Source organism: Thalassophryne amazonica, chromosome 15 (assembly GCF_902500255.1).
Source record: "Thalassophryne amazonica chromosome 15, fThaAma1.1, whole genome shotgun sequence".
Classification (NCBI taxonomy): domain Eukaryota; kingdom Metazoa; phylum Chordata; class Actinopteri; order Batrachoidiformes; family Batrachoididae; genus Thalassophryne; species Thalassophryne amazonica.
In genome coordinates this window covers 14,137,871-14,161,041 of record NC_047117.1, presented here as the reverse complement: position 1 = coordinate 14,161,041, position 23,171 = coordinate 14,137,871, and the positions used below count along the sequence as shown (strand labels likewise).

The window sequence follows — 23,171 nt, the reverse complement described above, 5'->3', positions numbered from 1 at the left end:
AAGAAGACAATGCTCATATGGCAGAGGGCATTTTAGCATTGCGTTTTATTTGCAAATTAGCACTGGTACCACAGTCTCTTATACAAAGAGATTGGTAGCGTGTTTTTGAAAACATGGCTGTGATTGGTCCATCTGATACGTCGGCCGCTATTGGCTATCATGCCACGCTCTGTGATTGGCTGTGGTGTAACCGCCGAAAATGTAAGTTGGTTCCACTCCTCCAGAGACTGTAGTACCAGTGCTACGTTGTAAACAAAGGCTGCAGCCAATCAGAGAGCATCGTGTCTCAGCCAATCAGCAAAATGTCAGAATCCTGACTAAAAGTCACGTGACCAAATAACCCGATACCGACTCCTTTGCATTGGCTGGAGGAGTGCAACCAACTTATTTGCAAATATGATCACATGTTCTTAATGTAGACCCATGTATTTTATGGGACATCATTTTTTATAAATGTTCATAATATTGCAGAAGACATTAGATTCGTAACATTTGTAAAAAGTCCTGAACTTCACAGAGATGAAGTGTCTGTTTTAGTGAATAATTCCACCTGATTAATTTGAGACCAGCTGTCATCATCTTTTGGAGGGATGCACAAGATAAGACATTCACTGGATAATACTGTCAGTTCATCATGCACGATATACATTTAATATTACAAAACTTTGTGGTTCAGAGCCAGAACCTGACTTACAGCCATGTAGTCCAAAATACAAATTAAACAGGATGGGATGAATATGAAAATAATGTGAAGCAATAAAGTGAAGAAATGTAGGTGATAATTTCAGGTGGGTTCGTGTGTATGAATTATTAATTCGGGAACACAAATGAATAAATGTGATAGTGCAATTTAAGTAAAATTTTGCTGCAGAGTTAATAATTCATGTGCAGAATTAACAGCCTGAATTCATCACTTTCATTTCATTATTCTTTTCTTTCTAAAATTAATACATTTGAAAGTGAGATTTAAGTTGTTAATTATTCAACAACACAATTTTTTTTCTCAGTGACATTTACTGGACTCTGTAGCTACATAAACCTGGAAATGTCACATAAACAAATACAGCCACTTGTGTCACTGGTGTCATATAGCTTTCTTTTTTAATACAAATGTAGGCAAATTAGAGAATGCAAAATTGTCATGTAATGTTCATAACTATGAGTTCATTAGTGTATAATTTACCTGCAGTAATATGTGATTGTGTTTTCATAAGCTTAGAATGAGTGCTCCATATCTGCATGGGAGAGGGGCCCCTCATGGAGACCACCATGTTGCACCGAAATGTTGATACGGTAGCCCAAAAGGGACATACAGGTGAACCCTGTTAACTCGCGCAAGTTGGGGTCCACAAAATCATACTGTGAATTATCTGAAACAGCGAGCTCATGAGGTTGACCAAAAAAATACTTATCAATTATAGTCTAAATTTTCAGGGTCCACAAGTTGACCATGAATAAAGCCAAAGCGCGAGTTACGCGAGTTAACGAGGCTGACCTGTATTTACACTGTATTTTGCATTTTGCAGCACAGCCAGAAGGCTAAAGATAAAAAGAAGAGGAATCAGCGGTTGCTCCCCTGTACACTGTCAACTGGTTGCTAGTACAGATTATATAACAGCTGAGTGGATCTTTGTCATTTGATTGGTGGCTTGTATGTCACGTGACATGGATTATTTGTACCATTTGCCGTGGTGTTTCATTGTCCGTGCAATAGTTCTTTGTTAGCGTGCAGTTTTGGTGCTATATGAAATGTGCTACTGCACACCTCGACCACCGCACATTCTCACACTACCGGGACGGCGTTTAGCTAAACAAGGTGGAGTTTGTTTTGCTGGTGGATGACGATCTGAAGAAGCTAACTGACGCTGCTAATTTGCGATTTTTCGCTGGAGTGAGGAAAGCAGACAGCAGTCTGTACACGAAGTCAGTGGACGGCACCGTGGACTACTGAGAACTATTTTGGACTCTTATTTAAAGTTTGTGTTGGACTGTTAAGGAGCAGTGACGAACACCAAAATGTAAGCCCCTTTTCTGTTATTTATAAATTAATAAAATATCAACAAGGATCTATTTTTGCCATTATATAAAACAAATAATGAATGTTTTTCCATTCTTTCAATGGAACAAATATTTCATTCGGTGAAAGCTGGAACATACCATCCAACGACGTGAAGCCGAGTGGTATGTTCCAGCTTTCACCTCATGAAATATTCGTACCATTGAACTCATAAACATTCATTATTTGTATACTAACAAGCTTGAGAACCCTCCTTTTTGTAAAAGGAACACACTCACACTCACTCATTTTCAATCGCTTACCCAAGATCGGTTAGCAGGGGGCTGGAACCTATCCCAGCAGTCATAGGGCATGAAGCATGGTACACCCTGGACAGGATGCCAGTCTGTCACAGGGCCACATATAGACAAACAAATGCATTCACACACACCTACGGACAATTTAAAGTTTCCAATTCATCTAACCTGCATGTCTTTAGATGTGGGAGGAAGCCGGAGCACCCGGAGGGAAACCACACAAACACGGGGAGAACATGCAAACTCCACACAGAAAGGCCACAGGTGGGACCCAATCCCACGACCTTCTCACTGTGAGGCAACAGTGTTAACCACTAAGCTACCGTGCTGCCCTAAAATGGGCAATCAGACATTTTGCTTATCACAAGAGAAGGTAAGAGATCCTGAATCCCCATCGCTGAAAACGTGAAAGGAAACAAAGTCATGACCAACAATGGCATAATGCAATCTGTAACCTCACCACTAGATGGCAATAAATCCTACACACTGTAGCTTTAATATAGATATAAATTTGCACAACAAAGTTGTAAAATAAAGAGCATCGAAGAGTCGAGTCAGAGCAACCAAAACTGTTGCTGAAAATGAAGAAATTAAGTTCTTTTCATCACGTTTATCAATAATTTGGTTTAGTCATAATGTTTTATGTACAAAGGTTTTGCTCATATGCAGATACCCTTTAGGTTATCAACACATTTTTGATTAAAGTCCATGTGACTGGCTAAAATAATAGAAAATGAAGCCGAACTAGGTGCTAGAATGGGATCAGCATTAGCTTCTAATCAAACTACCAGAATTTGAATTTAAAAAGTGACAATGAGCTGTCTTCAGTAATTATGTCATGACAGTCATGAAGAAGAGAATCCAGAGAGCAGCCCGATATGTGATCTGTGAGCACACTGGCTTCCCGGCCAACGAGGAGGATACTGCCTACGTGCATTAACACAATGTGTAGTGCATGTGAGCGAGTGAGAGACATCACATATATGCGTTGGTGGAGCACACCTCTATTGGTGACCACGAATATGGCGTATTCTTCCATGGCTTCCAGTCTGTGCAAACTCATCTCATAACACAGTTCTTCAATCACTTCCAGAGCAACCTGAAGTTCAAAAAAAAAAAAATAATAAAATAAACACAACTACATCATTACATTTCCTTAAGCGCTGGTGAACACGTAGTGATTGAACATTTACCGTGCATGTTTTGATTTTCACATGTCGTTCGATGCCTCCGGGGAACAGGAACAGCTGGCGTTTGGAACTACGTCCCGCCTGAGGAAGCACAAACACACACACACACACACACACATATATATATAGCACATCAAAACTAATTTCTTTTACAGCATTTTTACGTTTAATACTTAAATACAAGCACTGACCATCATGGCCTTGAGCTCCATACTGTTCGGTGGGACAATACGTCCACCGTACTGGAAAGTCTTCTTCAGGTTTTGCTCACATGCTTTAGCTATGCCTAACACAGGATAAACAAATGTTAAATGACATTCATTCGAAACATACCTAGTGAATAAGAGTGCAACAAAGCAGAGAAACTACAACGGCACAACAAATTCTTTAAAATAATGTGACTTCTGGCATACATTACAAGGCTGTGAGAATGAGACCAGTGTGTAAAAGATGTGAAATGCAACAAAAAGTTACAAAATATGCCAAAATAAACTCATTAAAAAGACTCAATACTGCAACATAGACGCTCTTCCCCATAAAGACTAAGAACACTGGGTTTGCTTTTGAAGTATTTAAAAGGGTCATAATTTAAAAGGTCATAGTTTGTTATTGCCTATGTCAGAGTATGTGCAAGATTCGTCAAAAGCTGTTGAAATGATTTTCATGAAATCTGGCGGGCAGGTTGTGGTGAATTACCTAAAAGGGATGGAGCAATGAAATGTGACATTTATTTGAGAAACATAAAATAAAACATAAAAAACAACCACTTTTCATGGTGAAAAAGGTTTTTTAAACCATCACAAGTCAGTCACTGTCCTATAAAATATGGATTTTTTTTGATAATGATGGAGTAAACCTAGGAAATTAAAAACATAGTTTAATATGTAAGTTAGGGTTATTTGCTAAACAGTATTTTTTTTCTTCAACCTTGCAACCAACCTGGAACAGTAACTACTGACAGGGCTCGAACCTGCTCCTTACAGTATAGTAAGTCCCTTCAGCTGCTCCCTTGTTTGCACTCGGGGTCGCCACAGCAAATCCAAGGTGGATCTGCATGTTGAATTGGCACAAGTTTTACGCCGGATGCCCTTCCTGACACAACTCCATATTACATGGAGAAATGTGGCAGGAGTGGGATTTGAACCCGGAACCTTCTGAACTGAAACCATGCGCATTAACCACTTGGCCACCATCCCTGAGTATATGAGTCTCTAATCCACCAGCTCACTCTGTAACTCTGTGAGATCGGTTGCTTTGGTTGCTCCTGGAGGTATTGAATTTGTGCCCTTACAGTTCAAACTGTGTCAAATCTTCACTTCTGCACCGAGCTGAAGTGTGAGCTACGTGTACCTTACAGTCCCACTTATATCGTGCTTGTTTCTGTGTTCTAACCCTGATACTGCGCGCCGGCACCGCGAGAAGCCTGCTGCAGGAATTTCACCAGAAAGGGTTTGAGGACTTCAGAGCAGCGGTGGAAAGAGGTCAGGATGTACAGCAGCCTCCAGCCCCGCTGGCAGCTGTCCCTGTGGAAGAGGAGAGCGCGCAGTCACTCACAGGTTCAGCCATGTGGTGCACGCCGCGCATGCCAACGTGTGCGAGCAGACTCACAGTTTGGAGCTGGTGTTCGCAGTGAGCTGTTTGAGGATTTGGCAATATCCCTCGTCCCTCATCAAAGAGAACTCCCCAATGAGCTGAGGGGCGGGCACACAAACACACAACCACACAAACACACGTTAGCGTCATGTCAGACGAAGAAGCAGCCTGCAAGGTGACCGGGTGTTGTTACCTTGAGGAAAGTGCTGACCACTTCCTGTTCTGTCAGTCCTCTTAATGGAGAGTCACCCATGAAGCGCATCACCGCTAAAGAGCAGACACACATTTATGTCCATCCAAGAGTATTACATAAAAGTACTCAGAGTTTTAATGTACTCAGGTGCCAGAGCATAAGGATCAAAGGTGTTGCTGAGGGTGTGATGGTGGTTCCAGCTGGCACGCTTGGAGCGCCGTGTTAATTTGAGTTACTGTCCAATCAGCTTGAACTGGTCTGGTCATTCCTCTCTGACCTGTTAAAAAGAGCCATCAAGCTTTCTGTGCAGATCTTTGCATGTGACCGATTTTGTGAAAATGATGGCTCCGGAATGGTTTTTGGTCTCCTCATTAAATTTAAGACACAGATACGAGTCACAGATACTTCCCAAACAGAGTGCATCAGTCAACATTTTATTAGAACTACATTCGAGTATTAAACCACAATAAATCACATTATCTATAAATATAAAAGGCAATCTATGTATGTATGTGGCACAGTTTGTGTTTGCTATACACACATAACATAGTGAAACAAAGAGACTTACACTCTTTTTGTAATCAACAGATCCTCCGGAAGGCTGAAATCATCTTGTCTATGTCAGGTCATGTTCTTTTAGGAGAGTTTTCCCTACTTCCTTTAGGACGCCGTTATGCGTCACCGGTGTGTAGAACCAACCGGTTTTTAAAGTCATTTATACCTTCGGCGGTTCGACTTTTAAATGCTCCGTAGGTCTGCCATGTTTTTATTTATTTATTCTTGCTATTCATTTTAACTTCTTAAGTCTGTTTTATTTGTTTTTTTTTATTAGTTTTATTGTTGTTAATATTGTTATTGTATTTTATTTTTTTCTTAAACGGACTGCTCAAATGAAAGTGCCCCTTGTGGGATTAATAAAGTTGTTGAAAAACAAAACAAAACACATATAACACATATCTGTTAATTTTAAAATAATGCAGTAATTCTGAAGATTTGAACACATACACAGATACCCAAAGGGATTATGGGTAAGTTATGATATAGCTGGGCGCCAGTAAATGGCAGTGTTCTATGCATTTTGATCCCAGTTATATCACACAGTTGTTGACCTGAATCAGAACTTAACAAACAAACTTTTTGGTTTTGCAAATGCCTTTTTTTTTAACAAATGACAAAAATTACATATTTTACAAAACCCGCTTATTTGTAAACACCAACACACAGACGTTACATTAACTTGTGTTGGTTTTTACATAGGATGAATTAGTCAACCAATCAGTGTGAGCAGAGGCTGAGTTTATCCATAATCCCTTTGGGCATCTGTATGTGTTAATGTTCAAATCTTCAGAATTAGTGCGTTATTTTAAAATTAACAGATATGTGGTATATTTTCACTTTGTACATTTTAAACAGAGCTGTTGTACCCAAAATACCCTGACAGGCAAGAAGTCATTCAATTTTCAAGGTCACGGGTGAAAGGGCAAAATCAGGAAAAATCCCTGAACAAATTTTTAAAAATTCATAACTCTGTCAAAAAGGATCAAATTTATTTCATATTTGAGAGCTTCATGTTGGATGGTATCCTTTATCAACTGAAAAAGTTTGATCTGGATCTGATTCAGATTACAGCTTTTGGGGCCATTTAAATTTAACTTTCAAAATGTAGATTTTACATTATATCTTAATCAAATGTGCCCCAATCACTTTCATATTTGAAAGTGAGGTGCAGACTGGCATATCAATGCCTGACAAAGTCTGATCCAGATGGTGGATTTTGTGGACATTTGAATTTAATATTGAAAAGCCCATTTGATGTACACTTTGCATTTTACCTCAATCAAAAGTGCCTCAGCCAGAGTCCTTTGTGACAGTGAGGTGCAAACTGGCACTCTCAATGAATAGACTAAGTTTGATCTGCATCTGATCCATATTGCAAATTTAATAGATAGTTGATTCTTCTTAACATTGAAAAGCCCTTTTGAGCTACATCCATCTTCTACCGCTCAGTCCAGTTACCCACGCAAACATGGGGAGAACATGCAAACTCCACACAGAAAGGCCACGGGAACTGAACCCACGACAGTGCCTTTTGAGCTACATTTTGCATTATATTTTAGCTTCAAAAGTCACTTCAAACAGGACTTTGAGCTTGAAAATTTTTTCCAAGGTAAAAATTTGCAGAATTGGAAACTCGTGCTGATGGAGGTTTGTGCACTACAAGTGCGGTGCTGTATTTATGGTCATATAAATGGGCTCATTCTGATTCCAAAGTGTGGGATTTTGTGTCCTTCACACTGTGTCCTTCTGCAGAGCTGGGTGTGAAACTCCAAGAAGCAGCCTTTGGTTTTCTAACCTATATAAGGCATCTCCATACAAATTTCTGTTTCTGCTGAACAGGATCTTTAGGTGATTAAAGTCTGACACGAGAAGGCTCACCAGATGATTGGTCAGAGGCCAGATGTAATACCTGCAACGCAACAGGATCATGTAATAGTAGAGGAGAGATGACAGAAGGTCTGAACTCACACAGGAAGAGATCAGCTGCCACTCTGTTCATAGTCGTATCTGTAAAATCTATCAGAGACACAGACAGGGGAGTCTGCAGGGGACAAAAACACCCAGAAACAGTTAGAAACAAGTGGCTGCTCCCAAAAGGTGCAAAAAATAGAGTATATGTGGTCAAATGTGGCACCTTGGAGAACTTGATCATTTCAGCAGGTTCCCTGGAATCTCTGTTCTTGCTCTTGAGGGAATCTCTGAGAATGCATTCAGTCAAAATGTGACGAGTTTAGACGCACACATGATGAAACGTTTCCATATGAACATTAATTACTTCATCTCACCCTTTCCCGCTGCATCTCTGTCTGAAGTACTTCTTAGCAAACTCCAGCATGTCGTATTTAGTGTCCTGCAGAGTCCTCTCGTCCAGCTCTCTGTCAGTGAAGCCATCAAGTGAAACCTTCTGCAAGTGACAGTGGCACAAAAGAAATTCCAGTTTGACACATAATACAATGGTACCGCACGTGTAGGTGTGACTGTGTGAACAAGTTACCTCCAGAGTTTGGTCGATCTCATGCGCGGCCATGGTGGACGCCACAGCAACCGCAATGGCTGATGATGCAGCAAACTGACCCGCTCCTCCTCGTGGCTCTGCTTTACGGTCAAGTGGCAGGGAAAGGAAGTCAGGGGGTGCAACGGGGTGAACGCACTCTGTTGGGAAAGCACCAGACCGGCCGAACACTGCCCCAAACTTCCAACCTAACACACACACATGCACACAAAATAGAAGAAGGAAAGTCCTGTGAGGCCTGTTGGTGCCAGTCCATAGAGTACATAAAATCAAAACATACAATCACACTGATCTCCAAGAAACAGTGACCAACCATATCAAGAAGAAGAACCCATTACTTTTCTTTTTAAATTTTAACATCATGAGATGAAGTAAGTTATGTTTTGATATTCCTCAAATATATTCACATGATCTCCACAAAACATGTTGGAGTAATCAATATTATATATTTAGAGGAGCAAGTCATTCCATTACATTGATCAACATTTTGAGTCATTTTTCAAAGACCACATATAGTTATTATCAATGCAAAAACTGTCCCTCTCAAAATAAACCAAATAATCCCAAATCTAGCCAAACTGTCAAAAAATCTGCCAGTGGGGTAAGAAAAATTTACTTGGTTAGAATTCTCAAAACTAACAAAGTGTCCAGGCACTGAATAATCAAAATGTGCCTTAAAACTAGACAGAATTCTTATTTTAAGATTAGCCTCTGTCTTAAAATAAGGAATACAATCTTGTTCCTTTCCTTGGATGATTTGAAATCCAGTGCCTTTCCTTGTTACTGGTTAAATACAGCTTGATATTAGCTGGAAAAACTTAAGAAAATGTGATACATTTTCCTAAAATAAGGCTTTTTTTCTTATGTACACAATGCTTGAAAAGATTATTTTTCTATTTAGACAAAAATTAATTCAAATTTTCTTTAAGCAAGTCTTTTTTTACTTTCATAGATATCAGTTTTTGCAGTGATGCAATGAAATGAATGAAAGCTGTCAGTGAAATGCTGTCAAAAATCACTTAACTTTTCAGATGCAAACATACGAACATAATGAACACTCACCAAAGTCTCGAGTGTCTTGCTTCAGCTCCTCCAAAAACACAACTTTTTTTCTCACCACAGAGCCGTAGCTGTAACCTGGCGTAGACACACACGTGCACCCGTGTTGGTCACAAGTTCACTGAAAAGACGATGAAGAGACGTTCATGTCTGCAGCATCTCACCTTTTCCCAGCCCATCCATCACTTGCAGCCTGATGATGTCACCTTTGTGGAAACTGAGCATTGAGTGGTCGTCTGTTACGAAATTACGCTCTGCGATCACGTAGTCTGAATCCTGGAGACAAGAAAGAAGAACCCCCAGAAATTCTCATTTTGTTATACCTCCAGTTATTTGCACTATATGTGTATATATATATATATATATATATATATATATACATATATATATATATATACACACACAATAAAATGTTACCGCTTTTGTAATCCAAAGAAGAGGAGCATGGATTGAACATGTCATCAATTATTGAACTGTGTGGAAAATAAGAGACAAAGTGGGAAAACTTTGGTATCAAACGTTAATTTGATGCTTCTGTTACAAGTCTGTAAATAAAATTTTTGAATAAGTTCTCATTTCAAAACCTTGTGTACAATCAAAAAGTGGTAATATTTTATTGGCATATATATATATATATATATATATATATATATATATAGGGGATGTTGAGTCAAGTGGTTAATGCGGTCCATAACACCAGGAAATTCACTCAGGGTCCTTGGGCACGGTCCTTCATCCTCAAGTTACTCCCAGTGTGTAGTGAGCGCCTTGTATGGCAGCACCCTGACATTGTATGAGTGTGTGCATAAATAGATGAATATGAGGCATCACTGTAAAGCGTTTTGACCATAAAAATGCTGTATAAATGCAGTTCATAACAGTGTACCATTATTAGGACTGAGAAATTGTACAGTTTTTTATGTAGTCCAGTAAACATAAGTTGCCTGTTCAGACTTTAATGCATGTATGTAGTATGTTATTGAACATATTTTGTTGTTATTATTATTATTATTTTTTTTATATGGACACTTTTGCGGTCATAAGACAACAACAGATATGATGTCATGCTGACTGTAGTTTGAAAAAAATAAACCATCCATCCAATCCATCCATTTTCTTCCGCTTCATCCGGGGTTGGGTCTCGGGGGCATCAGTGTACCATCAAACCATCAAATTTAAATATGCACCACCCATGGATAGTTTTTTTTGTTACACCTTTATCAAGGAGGTGACATTTTTAATCCCAGAAAGAGTTTTTTTTTTGAAAATGAATCTCCAAAAAAAAAAAAAAGGGCATATCCCAAAAAATTTAAAGAATACTGCAAGCTTATATGAATAAATCCAAAAATATTTAAAGCGTAAAGGTTAATTCTGACATATCCTGAAGAAATTCCTGACATTTATGGGCATATCTGGATAAAAGGGTAGAGTCAAGGCATTCGACACACACAAACAGCAACAAAACAGCAAGATAGGTCAACATAATACTTTGATTAAAATTTTTGGGGGGCTTGTCTAACATAGATAGAATGGACTTGTTTGGCCTTTAAAATTGGTGAAAAGTTTGGGTCTAACCTACACTGAAGGTGTGATCTGAAAAACGGCCTATAATGTGTGACTGTTGAACAGTGTAACACTGTTTCTGAAAAGCCGTCAAAGTTCAAATGGACCTCGTTCCATGGAAGTAAACATGCTGCAGGGACAAACGTTACTTGAGCTTTAAGACAAAGTTTGTTGTTGTTTTTTTTGTAAGAGTTAGACTAAGGGCTGAAAAGGGGGGTAATAATGTGGCTAAAAATCGGTGTAATGCCCCAGAATGACCAAAACACACCTTGTGGTGGCACGTGTGTACTGCACCTTTTTGATCTCACTGATGAAGGTGTCGACAAGATGTTTTACTTGTGGTGCTTTGGCCGAGAAGAGGATAAGCTTCTCGTTGGTCAGGTTGAACTCCAGCATGTTCTCAGACGGGATGGTAACAAACAGGATGTCTGCATAACTGAACAGGAGCGCAACACACAGAGAGATAAATCAGATGGATGGTGCGTACGGCCTCACAATGTGACTAAACAAAGACAGGCTTAATGAATATACTGGATTCAACAAACCCAACCTGGTGAAAATATTTTAAATCATCATATTATCAAACCATAGTAATATCAAAATATTAATATCATAATAGTATCATATCATAATATCCACATTTGGTGGACACTGAAGTGGAAAAAAAACAAACCTACATGCACACATCAAGTGTGAGTAGTGGAACAAACAAACACACAAACATTTCTCAAATTATAATTTGACACATAGCCTCTTCAGCCCTGCCTCCTGTATTTTTTGTCAGTGGTACCGCTGCCTCCAAGCCGTATAACACATCTGATCTCACAACCATCTTACAACATTTCCCTTTCACCTGCAGACATCCTTTGATCACAAAGCCACTTTTCTCCACCTGCTCCCCTCTACCTGCACACTCTTCTTCACCTCTCCACTGCTCTCTCCATTACTCTCAAAGCATTTAATTTGAAACACAGCAAAAGGTGAGACGTTTGGCACTGTAGAACAAAATGCAGTATGAACCAGCAATCCCAAAGATAAACAATATAAACAGCTAAAACTCATATAAAAAAGAGCAATGAAATTATAATATTAATACAGCAATAAAGGTAAGTGTGGAAATAGTCCAGAATGTGTTATCTATGATGAAGTATACGTAAAAGGCTTGGATAACAGAGAATGCCTGATTTAATTCTAAATGGCTACAACGAGTAAATTTTCAGCGTGTGGTTGGATGATAAGCTTTTGTTTAATTAAAAGGCTCATTATTAAGGACCCCTTCACACAGTGCGAATATGTACAACTCAGGGTGACTCATCTTAGGTTACACATCGCGCAGCTGCTGTGAAAAAAAAAAAAAACATTCTGCGATGTTTTTGTGCATGCAGGAACACAGCTGCTGTGAAAATAAAAAAATAAAAATTACATGCCACCCATGGTACTCGAAGCTGCACTTTCCAAAAGCTCTAATTGCCAGTCAGAAACTTTACCACTGAGCTACTATCGCTGTCCTGTGAAGGGTGTGGGAAAATGCCTGATATCAGGAAAGATATGGACATATTTAAAAAATAAAACTACACACCATATAAAAACACCGCATTTTATTGAATCCCTCTTATCAAGTGGACAATACAAATATGATCTGTTTGTTTGTTGTAGATGACCCATGGTCACAGACATACAGTCAAGAAATGACATGAATAGAGGAGCGCGCTCGTCTCATCATGTCCATCTGCTGTGTCCTGCCTGACACGTGTGTCTTGTGGATGGCGCGCCACAGGACTGACACCACATCATGTGGAACAGAGCTCACATGGGTGACATGACAGTCAGATCGCCTGCTGCGTGTTCTGATCTGATGGTCCGTTTCAACCTGGCGCTGCCTGTCAATGTGCGTGCCGTGTACGTGCAAGCTCGCTGCAGCCCGTTGCCACAGCGATATTTGTTTTTATTTATGTACACATGAAGACACACACGCATCACAGTGGGCAGTTGTTAGTACATGTCCGTCCAAACACAGTAGGTGTTGTCCAGCTGTGACGTCTAGATCTACAGATCTCCACAGCCACTTCTGTCTGCAGCCAGACCTCCTGTCAGTTCAGCGCACACACCAACGTGTCACTGTGTCTGTTTGTAAAGCCACACTCATGGGGCACTTAGACAAATTTCACTGCCAGCTCAACAGTGATCATCTGCTGACTATTTTCTTGTTAACAGTGCAACATTTTCTAAGTGCCAAATGAGCAGTGTTAGATGTTTGAGTGTGTCAGCTGGAATTTAGCTGACACCTGCCGCGAGAGAGTTCAATGGGCTCTCACAGGGCACACTCTGTCTTTCAGCCGCTGGTGTGCACAGATATTTGTAGCAACAGATGTACGAGGTGTTGGAAGCAGCTACGAATTTACATGTTTTGCATATGATTCCTGCTTCATGCACACTTTATGCACAATTCAACCAAATTCTCACTATGTGTGAAGGTGCTCTAATGCATGACTGGAAACTTTTCATTTGCATTCTTCCAAGTTTTGTCTTTAACTAAAATTTTGTATTTATTGATGCTTCTCATGCTCTGCAGAGTCAAAGATTCATGACGAATACGGCTTCTAAACTACCTACCAGCTGTTTGAAAAAGTCCAACTCTCAAACATTTCAAATATAAACTGTGACAGCCAACCAATTCATTGTTTTCCTTAAATGTTGATTAACAGTTTACTCATTAATAAAGAACTAACTAAAAATCACTGTGCTCCTTACACCTTGCCAGTTTTATGTGATGTCCACCTTTGCATCCAAATCTATCTTTCTGGGGAAATGGGGACTCTCGTGTTACTCTATGCCTGTTTATTTACATTTCAATTTTACAAAAATAAAATGAATGTATTCAGACAGGAAGGCAAACTGGGTTGTACAGGACAGTCAGGTGCTTAACAGTTGAGAACATAAAGTAGCTGAAGAAAGGGATTAAATAAACAGAGATGGCCAACACATATACAGGGCTGGAAGTTTGAATCTGCCTGGTCATACCCACAGCCTCAGCCAAAGCATGTTGTTGTTTTGCTGAGTGTGCTGTGGCTGTGCTGTGCTGAGTGTGCTGTAGAAAGGGATTAAATAAACAGAGGTGGCCAACACATATACAGGGCTGGAAATTTGAATATGCCTGGTCATAACCACAGCCGGCTATTTTGGGGGTAATTTTCAGTTCAACTTTTTTTTAAAATGGTACCAGTTTGTTCTCCATGTCATGAGGATTCAGAATATATATAGTTTTTAGGGCAACATATTACACTTTGGGAGTTTATTCCGGACAGACAGACAGACAGACAGACAGACAGACAGACAAACGTAGCCCTTTATGTATATAGATATATAGTATAAATTTCATACGGACACATGGGTGACATCAGTGTTACCTTGCTGACCTAGTTAGTATTCCTAAACATATGACACAGCAGTCATAGAATTCCTTTTATAACAGACAGTTCTGATAACATACGTGTACGGTCGTAGGACTCTGAAGTAGTCTGGAGCTGCGGCGCTGCTCTTCACAGTCTTTAACAGCTTAATGCCGCTGTGGGACACCGACAACACCTGGACTCCTGTTCCTACACTCCCCTGCACGCACGCACACATACACACGTACACCAAATAAAAGTACTCAGTAGTGAATAAATGATACAGTTTCACCAAAAGACTAATAAGCAACACACTCTCCCTCACGGAAGCAGGGAATAGTCGAGAAAAGTAGATTTCCCAGGTCTCCCTGGCTGCCGTGACGATGGTTTTCTTCACGGGATCCTCCACTGGATCCATGTTCTGTTCAACACTGTGCTTAGCTGTCAGTCACACAGACAGACACAGAAACTCAAATAAAGGGACGTGTTTGAATTAGGAGGTCAAACGTGCAGGAAGAACACACAGACTACCAAATAGAGCTTTCATTTTCTGCCTTTCTTCTCGGGTGATGCGAACGCACGACTCTGTGAGAGTGTCATTCACGATCTGGAGGACAGGAGAAAGGAGAGGAGAATGTGTTAGGGGTCCAAATTAGTTTCTTAGATTTTGTTTTAAGAGTCCTTTTATCTAGTTTTATGACACTGACATGAGCAAAAATGTATAAATTACAGCATGGACACAGGCTGAAAGCATTTATTGGTTTCAGCCCGTTTTATCCATTTATCTGGTCGGCTGCACAGATTTTACCCACATGAACAACCGTAAAAATACCGTAAGGTTATCTCAGTCAACACAACCTTACCCTGTATCTCCATGGATACGTACAAAAATAACAATCACAGATCATCTCTGTCACAGGGCACTTTGCGGTGTTAAATTAACACCGCAATGACCGCATATGGTCCTTAAATAATATATGTCAGAGTGTTAAATCAACTCATCATAGTTCAAATGAAGTATTAGTGCTTATCAACTTTGCTGAACACTATTTTAACTGGTATCACGTACACTGACTGTAGAATTAATGTAACTCGGCAGAATTTAAGAGTAGAAGAGTCATCTTTGACTCAACTTTGAGGTCTGATACACTAATAAATCATGAAGTCCATTTCATCTTCATCCCATTATGCATTTATATCAAATTCTGACTCTTCCACTGTGAAAACTGTCACAACCTTTTACATCATTCCACCATCCATCATCAGTAGTAGAAGAAGACGTATGTCCTATATAGACCTCAGGTCTCATTGGTGCCAGTGCTTATTCCCTGATTCCTCAGTGTGAAGCAGTTGAGAGTCTACAGCTCCCCTTGGACAGGACACCAGTCAGTCTCAGGATACTTCCCTACCCAAGGTTGGTACCAATTTATAGCTGAGTGGACTGAGATGATGCAAATGAAATGTCTTGTCCAAGGGGCACATGAGTGGTGTAACAGGGAATCAAACATAGGTTTACATATTGGGAGCCCAACTCCTGGTCTCACTGAAGTACCAATGTGATATTACTACTCTTGGATTCTGTCAAGCCCTTGTTAACGCAGTCAGTATTTAGACAGTCTACTGTGGTTGGCCTTTGGTCATTAAAGACTTTATTTTTGTGATGTGGTTCTATGTGATTAAACTGATAAAGGCCAGTAGAACAAGGACTGGTTTCAGGGGTGACATGAAGGGCCAAGACATTGCAGGTTGTCTTTGCTACCGAACACCACAAGAGGTGATTTCACAGATGATCACAACTATAAATTGAAGGGAGGAGCTCATGAATAAAACCAACCGTGTGGTGACTGTTAGCAAGGAAACTCTGCAGCATCTTGAAATAGTACAATGGTTAAGTGCAAAACTCACCCCATGTTCTTGTACTAGTTTGTAGTAGTACGGCCACAAAGTACAGAATCAGTAAAATACACTATTAAGCTCATTTTGTTCATGCAATCAGAGCATTAATTTACCTGTTTGAAAATGAGGTCCAACACCAATGGATTGTTGAAGCTATCTTTAGGGTAGAAAACCTGTTAAAAAAAAGGAAAAGCAAAACATAAAAAAAAAAAATCAAACAATACATTTGAGGGAGGATCTGAGGATTTGTGTGTGTGTTTGTGTGTGTCTACATACACACCTCCTTCCTGAGGTACAGTCTCCATGGAACGTTGGTGTATGTGTAGTGCTCCTCATTGGTGCTTTGATGAAGTTGTGTCTGGGTGGTTTCTGTCTCCACTGGAAGCTCTCGAGAAACTGTGTCAGATACATTGTGTTACATCTGAGTTTAAACTTTAATCACTGTTGCAAATCAGACAAAATTAAGTGTATTTCATGATCCAGTCAGCTGGTGTAGAACAGTTTGGCAGAACTTGTCTCTCTGTCCGAGGTGTGGATGACATCACAATGTCACGTGCTGGATTTGATGACTGCATAATTTCTGGAATGTGGAACGCACTGAACAGGACCACTGAATGGCATGAGCTCTGCCGATTGACCCCTGCCTATGGACTGAACACCTGCATGAACTTCTCATCAAATACACTTTCTTTTGTTGTGTTAAACTCTGTTTTGTGAAATTTTGCAAAATCTTGTAGCTCTTAGAATGGCCTAAGCAGAGGTCACCGCTTTGAGTCTGGTCTGCTTGAGGTTTCTTCCTCAGTATCATCAGTTGGAGTTTTTCCTTACCACTGTCACCTGTGTGCTTGCTCTAGGGCTTGGAAATGTTAAAATTTACTTTTGTGAAGCACCTTGAGGCAGCTTTGTTGAGATTTGGTGCTATACAATCTAAATAGATTGAAATTAAATTGAACATGCTGATCTTTTTTCATGTTTGGTGACTTCTTGCTCACCCACAGCGTTTCCGATTCCTCAACAACAGGAATACAGGAATTTTCAGCTTTACCCTCTTTGCCTTCTTTTGTTTCACTTATCAGTCATGTGGTCTTGTTGTGATTCAAGTTTTCAGAATCAAAGACCAAATTTGGATCCAGATCAAAGAAAGATCTGAATCAAAATTTAGTTTGTAATTCCTTAGCTGCTGGAGAGGTCTTTAGGGTCCTGTTGCTCCATGTGTTACTGTATGGTTGGGAGTCTTGGACACCAACCAGTGACCCAAGGGGACATCTGTACCATGTCCCTCTGTAGAATCCTTGGCTACTTTGGGAACCATTTTATGTCAAATGAATGATTACTTATAGAGGCTAAGATGATGAGTATCACTTGGCACTTGTATCAATGGACCTCATTATCTGCACAAAATAAGCGCATGCACAAATCACCACCGGATTCATGACATGCACGTACCAGCCAGTTTTGTTCTCACCACATCGCATATGTCTGTCAGAATCATGTTAATCTGCACACTGCCACGCCTCTATTTCCGTTTGGTGTCTCATGATGAGAGCGTTGTACACCGAAAGTGTAACAAGCTGGAGTTATGAATAAAAAATGGACCCCAAAACAGAAAAGGTGTGGTAGATAGAGTTAAAAAGAAAAAAATATATATATATAAATTAAATAAAAGGTTTGACATCAATGTTCATGCTCAGACCAGAATAAAAATAACAGGAGGATGATAGTGAGGCTGGCAGCAGTTATTGGACAGCCATCACTCGGTGGGATTCGCTCAAGAACATCCGCATGCAGAGGACGTAATTTATTTCATAATTGTTAAGATGATATTTGCAGTTGCTTGTGTCTGCTGTAATTAACAAGCACAATTAAATCAGAACATAATTCTATTTAAAAGAAAATTGCATTACTGCTTGCAAAAGCAAAGTAATTAGACTAAACAATATTATTTGTATACCTCAAATGCCGTTGACTAAGCTCCAAATTCAGAATTTAAAATCATCTACAGATGCACAATTTAATGGCGTCAGGAACTACTAGAAGGGATCGATCAGTTATAGGCCAATATACAATTTGACAAAGACCAAGACTGTAACATGGCAATATAAATATTCTTATAAACTCCACTCTAAATGATGTAAACTTACTCAAGTGGTGTAGCTGAAGGTTTTAATGATGATAATGAAAAAGCTTCAATTTCATTGTTAAGTAATATGTTTGAACAAGTACATTTGACCACTGCAACAGCAAATTAAATTATTACATTATATTATTAATAAAACCTTTAAAAGCATGAATAGTGTATTTAATATACTGCTCATTTTGGGAAAACTGGTCCTTCATTGTTTGCAGTGTACAAACAAACATTTAGGTATGAACATATTGACGAATCACAGATTTGCACCATGTGTGAATGAGGCCCAATGAGGGAGCGTCAGCCATGACGTGTTAGCATTATCCCTCCCTGGGCATGATCCAGCCCACAGGTGCCCCCATGGAGGAGGCCAAGAAGATGCCCACATTTCACGTGCCTGGATCAGAAAAATTTTTACTTTACATCGGGATGGACCAGTTGTCTGCCAGGGTGGTTCTCTGCTGTGGTTGATGTGGCAACACACGGCACAAGCATTTGTTGCCAGATTTGACTTGACTTCTTTAGCCCAAAGTGTACGACTGCAATAAATTTTGTTTAAATTCATTATTCTTTTCGGATATCCTGCTGATTAAATAACTAACGATTTAACTGACAAATGGCAGTGAAAACACAACTTTCTTGGATGATATAAAAAAAGAAAAATACACTGTATGATCCAATAAATGTTGAAGGAAAGCTAATGCAGTGTCAGTGCCAGTGCAGATCTGTTTTCAGATCAGTGCCCCTGCTTAACCTCATCTCGGATGTGTCGATCCCTATCTAACACGCGTTACACTTTCCGCCAGTGGTTTTTGAGTAAATGAGCTGAACTGTCACTCTGGACAATGTCAAGTCAGAAATGATGCCACATAATGTGCGACGGCCTCCTGCAAAATGTCATCCAGGAGGCATATGTTCGAAAACAACAGGCACATTCCAGACAAGGTCGGAAGTACAACAACAGCCTCAAAGAAAATAGGTGATGAGACTCAAAGACATTCCTCTGATATTTGAATTATGAACCCTCTGGCCAAAAAATAATAATAATAATCAGGAAGCTGGTTGGGTTAGAGGACGATGGTGCAGTAAGGACTTGTTTCTGCCCAGCAGGTGCTGACAAACTAATTACTTGATCTGTATATTCATCAAGGACAATGCAGAGAGACACTGTGAATTCAGCTAAAATCTATCATGTCATGTATTTAGGGAATTTAATTAAAGCCACTTTGCAGCTAGTCACCCCCGCCACTCCTCAACCCCACCCCATGTGAAATAACAATAAGGGGCACCTCAGGGCCTATATATGACGAAATGTCTTCACAGAACAACTTTTAACAGTGAAACCGATGCAATCGTGTGTGTAAGGACATATGAAGAACTAAGTGTGAGTACCTGGAGGAGGAACGGGGAGGTCACGTGCTCTGGACTTCGTGGTCTTGGTGGGTTTAAACCCTGCCTCTTTGACCACGGATGCAGAAGGTGAGGGGGCAGCAGGATGTTTGGGCTGCACAGACAGATGTGGCCGTGATGCGTTTGTAAATCTATGTGGTAATGCTGAAATTGCGCTCTGTGTTGATCTGCACGTGTTCACCTGTGGCGCCGGAGGGTTTTCCATCTGAGGTTTGAGGATCTGTAAAGCTTCATCACGAGCGGTCTGTGTCTTCTTAAACTTACCCTCCTGTCTCCTAAAAACATCCAAACACTTCAGATATCACAAAAAGAAAAGCTGCCACTTTTGTACCTCTGCTAAGGAAGTTATGTTTTTGTTTCTGCTTGTCTGTCCAACAGAAGGATATCTTAAAAAGACATAAACAGAATTCAGTGGACTTTCAAGAAGAGGTAGGTCCTCGGGAAAGAAAATGCTGATTAAATTCTGGATTATATTCAGGTTAAAGGTGGGGGTGGGGAGGGGGTGTTCAAGGGGATCTTTGAATTTGTCTGATTTGATACCGATCAATGGATGGATCGAGACTTTGATCTCTAATCTTTGGCGTTTGAGTTTTGGTCCTGAATCCTTTGATTCTAAACATGCCTTTGATCTTGTTCCAGATAACAGTTTTAAAGCAATCAGCTTGATCAAAGTTCAGCAATAAGGATAAAAGTTCAGAATCTGCCATTTGATCCTGATTTGTTTGATCTTGATTAGAGGATAAAAGTACAGCAGCGAAATGAAAACACAACCTCCTCGATAAAATTCAATGGCCGATGGCGTTCTTAGGATCAAAGAGTACAATCAAGATCCAAAGTCAACCAGGAGGATCAAAGACCAACGATCTGGACCTAAGAGCAAAATGAAAGGCATAATTACACGCCCGCACTTGTGCACCAACCCAAACAGTCATCGGTCAGTAGCCGCTTCTGTTCGTGTTTGGAAGTGCTGCAGATTTGCATTCAGTCGCCGTCCACTCATTCAATCAGAGCCCCAAATCCACCTGAGACCAACGGATTAGGCCATTTATGTCCCTGGCCAAATTATTTCAATTCATTACTAATTTGTTTGCTCAAACCGTCACAGTGTGACTACACCTTCATATTAATTACTGTTGTTATTTTGTGGGGAAAGAAAAATCACGTTATATACCTTTAATGATTTTTGACTTTGCCTTACAGAGAGTCAACAAATGTTTCAGAGATTAAACCTAATTTCTCTATGAATAATAAAAAAATGCTGTTCCACTTTTATATAATGATGTCCGTGCACACTCCTCCTGTATGTGTGTGTGTGTGTGAGTATGTGAAATCTCACCTCTTGCCGGGTGGCAGTGGATCTGGTGGTGGAGGTGGAGTATCATAGCGTCTGATGATTTCTTTAAAAAAGAAAAGAACAAATCGAGGTGTTCACTGCATGTCATATTTTTTTACAGTTTTAAGTCTGAATAAGTTTGGGGATATAGTCAACATCAGCTGAAAAAAATGTAGTCTTTCACAGAGGAAACATATAACCGTATATAATCGTATTTTGCGCTTCATAATGTGCCACACATTTTCAATGGGAAACAGGTCTGGACTGCAGGCAAGCCAGTCTAGTACCCGCACTCTTTTACTACGAAGCCACGCTGTTGTAACACGTGCAGAATGTGGCTTGGCATTGTCTTGCTGAAATAAGCAGGGACGTCCCTGAAAAACACGTTGCTTGGATGGCAGCACGTGTTGCTCCAAAACCTGGATGTACCTTTCAGCATTGATGGTGCCATCACAGATGTGTAAGTTGCCCATGTCATGGGCACTAATACACCCCCATACCATACTTTGTGCTGGTAATAATCTAGATGATCTTTTTCCTCTTTTGTCCAGAGGACACGACGTCCATGATTTCCAAAAACAATTTAAAATGTGGACTCATCAGACCACAGCACACTTTTCCACTTTGCGTCTGTCCATTTCAAATGAACTTGGGCCCAGAGAAGAAGGCGACATTTCTGGATGTTGTTGATGTATGGCTTTCGCTTTGCATGGTAGAGTTTTAACTTGCACTTGTAGATGTAGCGATGAACTGTGTTAACTGACAATGGTTTTCTGAAGTGTTCCTGAGCCCACGTGGTAAGATCCTTTACACAATAATGTTGTTTTTTAATGCAGTGCTGCCTGAGGGAATGAAGGTCACAGGCATTCAATGTTGGTTTTCGGCCTTCTACGTGTAGAAAGTTCTCCAGATTCTCTGAATTTTCTGGTTGTATTATGGACTGTAGATGATGGAATCCCTAAATTCCTTGCAAATGAACTTTGAGAAACATTGTTCTTAAGCTGTTGGACTATTTTTTTCATGCAGTTTTTCACAAAGTGTTGATCCTCGCCCCATCTTTGCTTGTGAACGGCTTTTGGGGATGTTCCTTTTATACCCAGCCATGAGTGTCCTCAGATCCCAAATGTTTGTTGAGTGTTGTTAGAAGGAAATGTGATGTAACACAGTGGAGAACATACCTCTGAAGAGGATTTGCAAATCATTGTATTCTGTTTTTATTTACATTTTACACAACATCCCAACTTCACTGGAATTGGGGTTGTATTTCAAAAATGTGTTTGACAGAAAACAACAGCAACATTTAGCAGGTTTTCAAATGAACTACCTTTGATATCTTGGCTGGGAATGATGGTCTCTGCAGAACGAGCTGAGTGTTTCACCACCTCTCCAGCAGGGGGTGGAGGAGTTGTCACCACTGGGGCTAAAGGACAGACACAAAGACAGAAAGCAAATGAAAAGCTACTGCAAGATTAACAATGTGTTTTCATCTCTAAATTAGTGGATTAGACTCTCTCTCATTCTCTTACCAAATTTCTTGGCTGGTTTATCTTTGTTTATGGGAATGCCGGGAGCTTTCCTCCGAGGAATGCTGTCTTCACCTGACTTTACCTGATAAAACCACACAGGAGATTCTACTGTTTGCACCACACACTGTTGAACAAAAAAGACCGGAACTTTCACATCTAAGGTGAAGTTAAGAAATGAGTGGACACAGAGCTTCAATGTTTCTTAGTAAGGGTTGTGAACTGAACGCCACGTGACCTCAGCGATTACCACTTCATTAAGGTGAACTTGAATGCAACATAAAAACAAATGTGGGTGAGTGTCATTAGAGTATGTGCACGGCAAAGTGAAAGCACTGTAATTACACTGCAGGTACTGCATGCTGCTTCTGTCATCTTCAGTCTCGTGTTCAAGCCTCCATTTGTCCATGTTTGAACAGAATAACTCAGAGTCTTGATCTGATTTGGACCAAACCTAGTGGAATGATTGAGGCCCAGTCGAGGAGAAAGTGAGTTTATTTTGAATAAGATT

General features: G+C 40.1%; 1 protein-coding gene across 1 annotated transcript in view; it reads right to left on the bottom strand.

Annotated features, from left to right (window-relative positions):
- Positions 1-23,171, bottom strand: part of myo15ab (myosin XVAb) — a 110,957-nt gene that overhangs the window by 11,815 nt on the left and 75,971 nt on the right. The window contains 23 exon segments of the mRNA XM_034187757.1: positions 3,316-3,412; positions 3,507-3,584; positions 3,695-3,789; positions 4,896-5,026; positions 5,112-5,194; positions 5,290-5,363; positions 7,816-7,888; positions 7,982-8,043; positions 8,146-8,251; positions 8,342-8,547; positions 9,422-9,496; positions 9,583-9,694; positions 11,276-11,417; positions 14,472-14,590; positions 14,696-14,811; positions 14,902-14,977; positions 16,380-16,439; positions 16,547-16,662; positions 19,787-19,898; positions 19,986-20,079; positions 21,141-21,201; positions 22,462-22,557; positions 22,664-22,745. Coding sequence (XP_034043648.1) covers positions 3,316-3,412; positions 3,507-3,584; positions 3,695-3,789; positions 4,896-5,026; positions 5,112-5,194; positions 5,290-5,363; positions 7,816-7,888; positions 7,982-8,043; positions 8,146-8,251; positions 8,342-8,547; positions 9,422-9,496; positions 9,583-9,694; positions 11,276-11,417; positions 14,472-14,590; positions 14,696-14,811; positions 14,902-14,977; positions 16,380-16,439; positions 16,547-16,662; positions 19,787-19,898; positions 19,986-20,079; positions 21,141-21,201; positions 22,462-22,557; positions 22,664-22,745 — 2,266 coding nt within the window.